General features: G+C 43.7%; 1 protein-coding gene across 1 annotated transcript in view; it reads left to right on the forward strand.

The window, feature by feature from the left end:
• The window catches only part of vsnl1a (visinin-like 1a), a 38207-nt gene extending 26960 nt beyond the window's left edge, over positions 1-11247 (forward strand). The window contains exons 3-4 of the mRNA XM_085247574.1: positions 7090-7305; positions 9192-11247. Coding sequence (XP_085103700.1) covers positions 7090-7305; positions 9192-9389 — 414 coding nt within the window. The 3' untranslated portion in view covers positions 9390-11247. The remainder of the gene's footprint in view (positions 1-7089; positions 7306-9191) is intronic.
• Positions 11248-12365: the final 1118 nt, after the last annotated feature.

Here is a 12365-nt window from a genome sequence, read left to right on the forward strand (position 1 = left end):
TTTAGTTCCCTGACAAAAGAATATTGAACCGTCCATATTAAGGGAAGCGATGACCAGCAAACTGAGTGTCGAGTATGTTCACTGTGTGCAGCTCTATCGAAGCAGCAAGTAGAATCATTTGGAAAGGGATAGATTTCAAATGATTCCCAATCCATGAAAAACAGTTAGAGTGACGGAGCACGGCATCGACAGGGCAGCGGTTCAGAGCGGGCGCTGTGGGACTCTGAGTGCATGGATGGTAATAGGTCATGTGGTTTGACATTTGCAGAGGTCTGCAGCATGTAAAGCAGCTCATCTACTGGCTTTGTTTGGTAAGATTATAAGCACAATGCATGATAAGGCTGGTTTGCATCTGTTATTATTTTTAACCTCCTCAGACCTGAACTCTTCCACAGCAGCATTTTTAATTTCTCTTTCATATTTGGGCTGATTGGGACCTGATGAATGTAAAAACAAAGAATCACCAGATTATTTTTTTTACCTTATTTTTGTTTTTAAGAAAAATGAGAGCCACTTATGAGGATATTCGATAGAACAGTAGCAGGATAATGTCCTCGTAAGTGGATATCAGGCCCTTGTTGAGCAAAATTGAGTATTTTTGTCTAAATAACCCAAAATGTGATGTCCACATATGTGGACGCAGGTCCTAGGAGGTTAAAGCAAAGCAGTGATGCTTGCATTTAAAAACAAAATACATTCAGCACTAAATTTACTGATGGATTCTTATAATTTGCTTCCAGGAAAAGCCATCGAATGTATTTACACTTCAGATTACCTCACTGTACAGGAGAGTCTCCTGTCTCTGTTTAAAAGCAGCTTTCCATGTATGACCAGTTTTATCCAGGTGACCTCCAACAACCAGTTGTTTAATACTTACTTTTCCATAGTAACTTGGAGTTGCTGGAGGGGGTGGGCACTGACCCATGTGTGAGTAGGGCTGTAGCAGCCAGTTTTACACCAATCACTCACTCGCTGGTCATTCTCATTTTTCCCTAGCAACCAGTGCCACCCCAACGATCACAGATGGTCTCTAGGTCTGGGTTGGTTGGAGCCTAGATTGTAGTCAGAGTCATGATGATGTCACGATAACATCATAATAGGGTCATTGTGTGATGGTGGCTTGTTAGGATAATCCTGTCACATCACCTGCATGTATTTATATTTTAATTTGCATTTGGCGCCATATCGCCTTCAGAAACTACGATATCTTTTGTCTCACCTTCACTGTGGACGTTTGAGTGGATAAAACTTGATCTTTCTCGTGTTCCACAGCTTTCACTCATATCTGGCAGTGCTGCCCACTTTCATTAGCAAGATGAGCTCGAAAGCTCAGCGAGAGGTAACAGAAACTTGGCAGCGCTGGTCAAAATGAAAATACTTCCTGGTTAAAGGTCCGGGGATTTGGATTGACTGCAGAGTTCGTCATGGGTGGCGAGTTTAGCTCAAACTGCAGAGAAATGCCAAACAGCTCGTCCTTATCTGCTGCTTCTCATCAGTCTCTCACACACACACATTACAGTGCAGCAGTTTTAGTATTAGCAGCTTCCAAACTGTATCAGAAACTGTGGATAGTAAATATAATGTCTTTAAATGCTGACCCTTGTGATGTCATCACTCAAAGCTTTTAAGCTGCAGTTTCAGCCGAACGCTTATCTGAAGAGCCGGCAGAGTTCAGCTAAAGAGAAATGCAGATCAGACACTTCCTGGAAGTTATTTTGGAGTCAAAGTCATTGTGCTGGTTGTTACTGATGAGCTCGTTTGAGTCACTTGCAGTTTCACGGCACTTTGGAGCTGCAATATTCATCTGCTCCATGATCCTGCAGTCGTTCTGTCAGTGTGAAATGGCCTTCAGTTAAGTGTGACGATTGAGTGTCTTTCTCTCCCACACGCGTTTCCTGTCCTCTCTCGCCCAGTCTCCCTGCCTCCCAGCGTTTGGATCAGCACCAGTACCAGCTTGCAGGCTGATTATAAAGGCTTTAATGTTCCATTTACCAGCAGCATGTTTCAGGTGGTGTGTGCTTGTTGACAGAATCAGCCTTGACACACACACACACGCATGCAAACCTTGCGACATTAGCCTTTATTAGAGCAGCTGCGCCTGTGCGCCTGGCCCTTGGCTGAGCGGTCTGGCACTGAGCCCATCCTTTGATGGCCGGCTGCAAACAGCTGCCAGACCAGCAGGAGAGAACGACTTAATGGAGACGTTAACGGCCTAATATCTGTAAGTGTAAAGTCGAGGACACGGTCCCTTCAAGTGGTGACGAGCTCATTTTTGGTTGTTAAACTGTGATTGCGTGCCATCGAGTGAACGTTTTGTTGTTGCCTGTTTGCTCTTTCTTCATTTTTACGTAACTGTTTCATAACTTATCAGATTGTTGGGGAACTGCAGTGGCGTTCTCTCTCGCTCCCCTCCCACCCCTTAAACATCCTTCCCGCATCCCTTCCTTGGCACCTTTCCTCTCCCCTCTCACTTAGCCTCCTCCTCCCTCTCCTCAACACTTCCCGCGTCGTCCCGTAGGTCCACGTGCCTCCTCCCGTTCCTCCGGGGTTGGGGGATGATCTGAGGCAGAACCGTGCGGGGGAAGGAGGGAAGGAAGCCACTTTGCATTGATGCACAAAGCGTCCCGTGCATGCAAGCTGGCTCGCGCTGGCTGTCCCTGCCCTAAAGGGTGGCTTCTCTGAAAGGGCAGATAAGGACCTGGATCATGGGTGTAAGCTCTGTCGTTCTCCCTCTCACACTTTGTCTGCCTTGCTCCTTTTTTCCTTTCGTTCTTTTGAAATTCTTCTGTCTCTTCTCATCTCTGTGCCCGCTGACACCCTCCTCCCCCGCATATCTTTTCTCTTCTGAACTTCTCTAAACTTCCCACTGCAGTCTGATCGGCTCGCACTGCAGCAGAATTTACATGGGTGGGACCTCATTGTGGCTTTTATAACCTGAGCTAACACGGTCTAACCCTTACTCTCTGTGGTTTCATCCCTCATCTCCAAGTCACTGCAATCCATTTTCCCATTAGGATTCATGGCCTTGTCTCCTCCCCCAGTCTTAGTGCAGGATGGGGCTGCATCCTTGTTTCTGAGTGTGACGAGACTGTCTGCTGCACACATGGCCTTTGGCTTGCTGTAGTTGATCAGTATACAGACACGTGTATACATGCATGTATAGGTCCTGTAGCAGAGGCCTAGGAGTTTGAGGTTTCTGTGCATCTTAGCTGTTCCTCAAACTTCTGATGTTGTGCCTGGAACCTGCTGGAGTCACTGTTCCAGGTTCGGGGTTACAGGGCCTGATGCTCCTAATGGCACCGAGTATGTCTTTATTTTGTTGTTTGTCTGCTGGGATTCTCTCATCTATCGTTGTCAGTCACCACTGCGTGTGGTTGGTCGGCCAGCAGCTGCTTGTCTGTGTGGAACACTGGAAGCTCCTATGGGAGCTTGGAGACTTCATACGTGGCACAGATGTTCCTGTACGCTAGCACAGCCACTTGGTTGTGCCTCCCACTGTACACCATCCCAGCTTGCTTCTAACATCTCGCTGCTCTGTGCTGAGTCTCTGGGGCACTTTTGGACAGTCTGCATGGGTGATACAGTCAGTGGACTCCTGCCTCTGTGGTGCTTAGAGGATGCTCTTGTGCTGCTGTGATCAGAGCTTCTGTGCTGTCCTGTAACCTACACAAACACCTAACGAATGTTTCTGGATGTGCAAACAAGCAACTATATGCTGCATAAGTCATGTCACTTTAGCATGTGAGAGTCAATGAGAGTCATTACACTTCCAGTTCATCTGCTGTGTATTCCAGTATCGTTACATTGGCTTTTAAACAACAGAACATTACATGTCTCAGTCCTCATTGGCCCGAAGCTATACAACCAAGGGACAGCCAGCGGCTCTGGGAACTAGCTGAAAACAGATTCAACAACGGTGCGAACACTGAAAAACACCTTGGACTGCACTTCATTTGGGAATAAAGCAGAAAATTTGTCATGCAGGGTTTGGTTTAAGTAGAGAGGCTATGTGAGGTTTCCATCAAAACATGTGCTGCTGGTGTGTGACGTAACAGGATGTCAGAGAGGGACAGAACCTGTGGTTGCCCCTCAAGAGTCCAGTGCTGGGAAGCGTCCTTAAATGCCCCTGTGTGCATGTGCTAATAACGAATAATGATTGACGGGTGCTCTCCTCTGGCTGCAGCCTTTGAAACTGATGAGTTCGGTCACCAAGCTGTCATCGGCTGCTATCCTTTTTAAAATATCACCGTTTAAACCAAAGCTGTGAAGGTTGTTGTGGTCAGCTTGTAGGGAGTTATCCTCTGACTCTGGAGTTATAGTCAGCTTTGCAGAGCTCTGTTGTGTGACTAAGTTCATTGTTACCTTGTCTGGGACACAATTTCACTCTTTCGCTTCAGGTGCACTGTATGGACACGAGTACTGGGCTACCTGCACACAACAGCTACAGGATCTGCTCAGCCCTGGAAATCCATGCTATGAAGCTTGAGGCGTACAGTTTTTGTGTTAGCGCCGGAGGAATAACCGCTGAATAACTCTGTAGTTACTCAGTCAGCAGAGAGTCTGGGTGTTTGATTTTATCGACCTGTGGAAACACAGGAATTCACAGAACAGGTGGTGTGACCCCACACTTCTGACCAGATACATTTTTCATCTAAATGAAGGCTCTGCTGTAAACTACGTGTCCAACACTGAACAGCAAACCTGCTGGTGAACATGGGGGAGCATGAGGCTTCTACACAAACCCGAGTCTAACACTGATGTTGGCCAGAACGGAGCTGGGTGACTTTAGCAATTCAAATAACTGCTAATGTTGCTTTAACTCCACTGGTTGTGAAAACCAGCCAGATTTAACTGCTGCCTGTTACCCATCTGCAGGCTTTTTTCAACACTTTGAAGTTACAGCTTCAACTGTTCACGCTTTTAATGCTTTTCACAGCTTAATCGATGCCATATCTTTGTCATTGATTCCCGCTCTGTGCTGTGCCGGGGTCTTGCTTGTGCTTTTTATGTGTGCAAGGCTGGTAAGGTCCAAGAACAAATCCATGCTGTCAAAGATTACTGCACAAGGAAATATCAGTCTTCTTTTGACGACAGCGTTTCTTTCTGAGTGAAATCTGATAGTGGAAATGTGACGTTCACTGAAAAGAAAAAGAAAAATTGTGTTTCAACTCAGCTGCTCATTGTGTAGTTCTGCAAATGTCAGTACAAGCAGGATGCCTTGACATTTCCAGATATATTAAATGGGGAAGGTACCCGCATGCCTGCTGTGGTTCCTGAATGTGAGCCTGTGAACACGCAGAGATTACACAAAGTTTAAGAGGGCCTGACTTTCTTCTTTTGCACAGACTCCTTTGCTCATATTTTACACGTTCACTCTGTGGCATGGCTGCGCCTGACCTTGAACGAGTTATGGTGAAATCAGGTGCAAAAGTAATAAAACAACATGGAATATCTTTCTCTTTGTTCCATTTGCTCGATGAAGATTGAAGCAGCCCGCCCAAGTCCTCAGGGAGCAGCCTCGCTCAAGCTAAGATTAACCATCGACCCAGACTTTTTACCAGGGAGGTCAAACGGAAGGTTATGTCTAATGAATGGCTCGGCTTCTCGCAGCCGCCCACAGGGTTCGTGCTGTACGGTAGATGACGAAGAGCTGAGCGGGGGCTTGGTGGCCTTCCACGCAGTTACAGCATTAATCTCTGCCCTTGTGTTCATATGCTGCTGGCGTGCAGTAATGATATGGATTGCTTCGACTGTCAACACACTTTTTGTGCTTCAAGTACTTTACTGGGGGTAAAACCCAGTGGATCCTGTGCCTTTACTGAACTGTCGAGAGCAGAGATGGGCTGTGTAATTAGGCATCAGTGGACAAAAACAGAGAAAAGCTGAGTGAAATAAAAACATCTGCAACATTCAACAAATGAAATTATGTTGCACATGGTTACACCTTCAACTGGTTTGTTTTTAGTTACATAATTCAGGTATTATCTACAGAACTGCCTTAAAGGTAGCATCTATGCTACAAATACACCTTCAGCCAATCAGAATGCTAATGTGGTCCTGCTGAGAAGGCCGATGATGATAATTATCGGCATTTTTCACTAGCAATCGGGCTAAAGTGCTAAATTAAAGTGAGTTAATCACTAAAGTAATTACAAAACATTGATTTAATTAGGTTTGATGAAATGACAAAAGTATGGGCTCTACCGCGCTTGCAGGTGAATATCATCACCCTCACGTTAGCAGCCGCATAGCCAACAGATGCACATGTATCAGACATCAGATCAGCATCAGCAGGAAGTCCGGCGAAACAAAGCTGTGAGGGAAAAGGTCATGTAACTTGGAACATTAAAGTCACACGTGTCAGGATAAAACAGCCGTGTGAATATCTCTTGGAGCTAAAGTGTAAAGTAGTTCTAGCTGCGACTTGTGTCAGAGATCCTGACGTTCATTACTCATGGGAAAGCCTGGGGTCACCTTCAGGGACTCGTGAACACGGTAAACCGGAGTTGCCTGTTTTGGAACTAGAATTTAAGAAAGACTGCAGGCTCTGGGCGTTTGGAAGCGACAGCTATCCAGGACATCTTTACAGTATGGATGGTTGCACATGAATACACAGCAACAGCCACGTGAGACTGAAAACCTCGACCAAGGCTGGGTCCACAAGGATATCGAGTCTTTTGTTAGTTCAGTTCATCCATCTCAGATTAGCTTCAGACGTTCAGCCAACACTTCTGCTAAATCTTTGTGCACATTTGTCCACAACTTTGAGTAATCCTACTGCCAAACAGACCACCTGGAACAATTACTGTCACTGGTGAATCTAATGAGAACAAAGCTACAGCCTACAAAAGTTGCAATAGGAAATCGAAGTTCATTTAGCCACCCAAGATAATCAGTGTTCACTGATTGCAAATGCTTTGCTTTCTCAGGAGACGTCATGTTTGTACATTATTTGGCCACTCGTGTGAAAAACACTAGAGGTTGTATTTCTGAAACATTATCTAAAGGCTCTTGTGCCCAATGACTTCAAATGACTGAATCATAGAAACATACCCGAGTACATACCCACCCCTTTCTCTTTCTTTGTAGTTCTTCCCTTATGGCGATGCGTCCAAGTTTGCCCAGCACGCCTTCAGGACCTTCGACAAGAACGGCGATGGCACAATCGACTTCAGAGAGTTCATCTGCGCACTGTCCATCACATCACGGGGCAGTTTCGAGCAGAAGCTTAACTGGGCTTTCAACATGTACGACCTGGATGGAGACGGCAAAATCACACGGGTGGAGATGCTGGAGATCATCGAGGTATAATGTGGTTAGAAACTTTCTGAAGGGGTTTGATTATTTTTACTTGGACAGCCTTATACTAGCTTTGTAACTTGCTGAGTCACCAGGACAACTATTTTTGTACTTTGGTTACTGAGCGCTGAGCTGAGGCTGTCGAGTCTGAGACAGGCTGTTCAAACAATTTGCAGCTAAAGACAAACGTCCTCATCTGTAATTCAGGCCACTCCTGCCCCTCGACCTGTTTGCACTGAGGCATCCATTAATTTATCATTCTTTCGTGATCCTTGTTTAAGGATCAATAAAATGCCATTTGGAGAAACATGGAATTGATGCCTCTTCATATTCAGCATTCAGTTCATTTTCATGCTTCCCAAAGGCATTTCCCACTGTTTCATGCAGGAAAACATTAGCAACAAAATCCACAGTGAAGTTGTTCTGAACGGTAACGTCACATCCGAAGACACCCGAAAACATTAGAACGTGACAGCTGAAGGAAAATATGCAGTGTTCGTTCTCCGCCTGCAGGCGATCTGAAACATATAGAATTTAATGTCTCTCTGACTACAAAAGACATAATTAAAAAGCTTTGTGTCAGCAGCAATAGAAGAGAGGCGGTGTTCATGCTTTTTCAGAGGAAACTTGCACAGATTTGTATTTCACCCTGTCGGTCGTGCGGGTGAACAACACTAACAACATCTGTAGTCGGCGCAGGTTGCAGATATTGTGTTGTCCTTGTTTTATTTGATCAGCATATCCAATTATACCGACAAATAGAACCTCCTAATAGACATTACAGCAAACTTTACTATCAAAGTCACCACTTTTAAGCAGCTTCATACTTCAGCATCCTTGATAGGTTTAGCTAAAGCACACGTGAAAGCTCTGCAGCCGACTGGCTATAACTGCAGTGGAGTTTCTCTCTTTGAAGAAGCTACTGGAAATGCTTAGTAGGAAACAACAGTAAAGAGCATGTTTGTCATAGTTGTTGTTGTCAGACTACACAATAAGTTACTGTGTAGAGTTTGTGATTACAGTATTTTTATCACGTAGATCGAACTCAGAAGCTTAAATTCCACGTAAAGGTACAGTAAGTAATTTATTGAGGGTATTTATAGAAAAATAAGAATATTGTAAATATACATCGATTAGTGATTAATTCTGTATTTTCATAAACTCATAATTAATCCATAGAGAATACGGAGGAGCAGACACAGTTTGTGGAACTTGCCATGTTGTCCCACCATCTTAAATAGAGGTGTTGGACTGTGGCTGGAGAGCCGCCACATGTGTGGTCCACTTATGATAGAAGTTGCTTTGAATTTTAAGATCACAAATAGCTCTTTCAAACTATAAATGTGCAACAGTTGAACATGTACATCTTTCACAGTCTCCCTCCTTCCTCATTTCCATGTCATCCTCTTCCTCCTCACCTCAAGCCTCGCCTCTAACACACAAAACTGTCAATTTATTCCCAATATTGTCGCAATTACTTATTGTCAGCAGTTCAGACTTGCAGCCCTCACATCTCCAGACAGCTGACAACAAGCCAGCTAATATAAGCTAATATTATGCCAGCCAGTACCAGGAAAAACTATCCCAAAAATCTCACTTTCATATTGTGTGAGAATGATTATGTAAGTGTCCGAGCTCAACAATGTAAAGCATCTTTAACGTGTGCTAGCGTCTGCTAACAGCAGCTAATAGTATCTAACAGGCTAACAGCAGCTAACAGCAGCTAACAGCAGCTAACAGCTAACACAAGTGCTAGTTTCACAACGTTTTAGAGCCTCCTCAGGACTAAATAGACAGGAACATATATTTAGAGTACAGATTTAGAGACTGGCAGCTGAAGGAAACTTTGCAGCGTGCTCTAAAAGTCTTCTGCCCTCTTCCTCCCCCTGCAGGCCATCTACAAGATGGTGGGCACGGTGATCATGATGAAGATGAACGAGGACGGCCTGACGCCCGAGCAGAGGGTGGACAAGATCTTCTCCAAGATGGATAAGAACAACGACGATCAGATCTCGCTGGAGGAGTTCAAAGAGGCGGCCAAAAGCGACCCGTCCATCGTATTACTGCTGCAGTGTGACCTCCAGAAATAGGCCGGAGGGCGAGCGGAGCGCTCCACCAGCCGCCACGGACTGCACAGAAAGAATTTCATGTTCCATTCAGTTTGCAGCTATTTCCACTGAAAAAAAATCTCTATATATGCTTGGACTACCTTTCAATGGATCTGCTTCTTGTGTTTGAAACACTCGTGTGCATGAGAATGTTATTTGCTATAAAAGATCTACACACAACATACAACTAGTGTGCAGGTGCGCACTCACAGTACAAACACACACACACACGCACACACAACTCTCGCTACATATAAACACCTCGCACAATTAATATATATAAATATATATATATAGATCTATAAATATGAATATATATTTAAATTATTTAAAGATCAACTGCCAAAATGTGAAGTGTGCAAAGTATTTTCCATACAGGTTCATTCTACTGGAGCTTGCGCATCAGTGATGTGCTACGTTGAATTTGCCGCTACTCTATTTATTGTTCCGAGTTTACTGGCGCTAGCTGTGTTTGTTTCATTATACCGAGTAACGTCAACCGAACCAAATTCCTATGATAATGTATCTGCCTCCAATAAGACACTCTATCCATCGTCTCAAGTACCAATAGCTCTAGAAGAGATGGACTTTGTCCAACTTTTCCTTCCGAAAACATGCTCGTGCTGTCGGTAAATACTGTAAATGTAGTTAATTTGCATGCCTTTAGGTTCTGCCTTAAAAAAAAGCTCCTCATTTTGCATCCTATGATCGATGACAGGAAGCCTTATCGGAGCAGCGCAATGACACTTTGGTGGTGGGAGAACCGGGAGAGATCATTTTTACTGACTAGGGAGGAAAAAGTTGACCGCAGTCAGTCCGTCGTATGGGATGTAGGTTTTTTGTGATTTGTCGAGACGTTTTCTTTTGACTGCTTTAAGTGTGGGAGCATGTTTCCTTGTAGATTAGGTGTGGTACATGTTGCTAAGAACTAAACCCCTGCTCCACGCGCACTGAAACACAACAATCCAGTCATCATACAAATTAACAGATGTTGAACATGGAGGATTTTTGAAATGAAGTGGAAGCACTGCACCTAAACACTTCAGCAGGAGTTAGATTGTTCTATGTTACCATCGCATCCACTTCGTTCGCGTTCGCCCACGGGTTGCATATCATCACGATGGATTCAGAGGAGTTGTTTTCTTGTTTGTTTCTTAGGCTGTTGGAGTGTCTTGTTTGTCTTTTTCAGTGGAAGTAAATGAGTGCTAAAGCAGCAAAAGGAGCAGTGAATGACGTTTCATTACTACCAGATGACGGCCCTTTCCGTAAAGCCGTGTGTTTAGTAGATCGGACGATTTTTGCCCCCCTCCTCAACCCCTCAAAGTCTTTCTCTCTAACCAGTCAGTCAGACTTTTTGTACTTTTTTACTCCTTTTCTCTCACAAATTGTACACGTACTGATGCATACCAAGTGTAGAGAAGTTCAGTGAAGCGCAGTGCCCCGCCCAAGAATGCTTTGGAAATCACCTGTTTGCCCATTTTCCAGCCTGCGTAAAACCACCGGTATTTTACGAGCTAGCGGAGGATAGAGGAGACGTGACGTGTCATAATATACACAGTACTGCAATAAAGATATATCATAGCAGTCCATCGTCATCTTACAGCAGTGTGACTTGTCCCCCTGTCGAGTTTCTAATCTGAACTTCTTTACATGAACATCTTTGGCCAGATAATGTTTCTAATTACAACTCTGTTATTATTCTTACTGCTATCAAGATACCAAATGTAAGCAATGGCAACCGTGTACGAGGATTCTTTTGTAGCATGTATTGTGTCCCTGACGACATGGCTGCACTACTCCCTGTGTTGTGGTTTAATCTAATAAAAGGAGTTCAATGGGCTGTTGTCTGCTCAGTTACTTAAAGGTCAATCATGGAGGCACGCTCGTGGTCCCCAACCTTCGGTCTCATGTGGCCCCTCATAGTTACCTATGCTGATGTCGTTGTTTAAGCTTAGAGCTAGCGAGACAAAAAGGTGTCACTGATACGATTGGACACATATTAGCATTAGCTGTTCTTCTGGCTAATACATTTATTTCTCAATTACCTTAAAGTAATAATTATTACAAACCCAATTTCAAATACACAATGCTAAGATTTTTTATTCTCAGTGGAACATAGAAAACATACCAAAGGTTTAAACTGAGACATTTTACTATTTCATTCAAAATATTAGCTCTTTAAGTGGAACTGAAAAATATAACATTTTGCAAATAATGTGGTGAACTTCGTCACATGACTGACGCAGGCAGCGTTTCTCAGAAGTGTCGGCAGAGGTTCACCAATCTGCAAAAAACATTCAAATTCAAAATGAGCTAATGTTTCTCTTAAAGCTTTTCTCAGTGATTGTTATTAAACTTTTTAGTTTTCACCTGTCTAAGCTTTATTTTCATCACTTTTAATAGTTTAACTAATACTCCTACCGTCTCCTCTTTGGTTACTTGTTCTCTTTTTCCATTATTCTACTTATTTCAGATGAATTACACGTCGTGCAGCCGTGATGACAGAGAACATTTTCACAGTCCTATAAAACATATCATACTTTCTTACTGTTTCTATGGGAAGGAAGACAGTAAGGAGCACCGACACTGACAAAACAAAACAATGTCGTTAGTAGGCAGCCTTTGTATCGTGCTGCTATTCGACCGCTCAAGTCACACCATCATTAAGGGTTTACATATTAAGCCAAACTAAATCAATACTATAGAAATAACAACTATTAAATAAGATGTTTCAGCACTTTTCATACAACCAATAATTTAAAAAGAACACTGATGTGGTTATTCGGTCTCTGCAGTCACTTGGTGCTAACTGAGAGTTTTAAACAGCACTCAGGACTCTTGGCCCAAGAAACACGACCGTGTACTCAAAATGTTCATTTATCACAGTGTATGTGTGGGTTCTCCTACACACTGCGATACACATCTGTTGGCTTAAGCAAACTGGCCACATTGATCAAG

Source organism: Mchenga conophoros, linkage group LG15, assembly GCF_057382185.1.
Source record: "Mchenga conophoros isolate Kocher_MC1m ecotype Shallow Benthic linkage group LG15, M_conophoros_male_GT1.1, whole genome shotgun sequence".
NCBI classification, from domain to species: Eukaryota; Metazoa; Chordata; class Actinopteri; order Cichliformes; family Cichlidae; genus Mchenga; species Mchenga conophoros.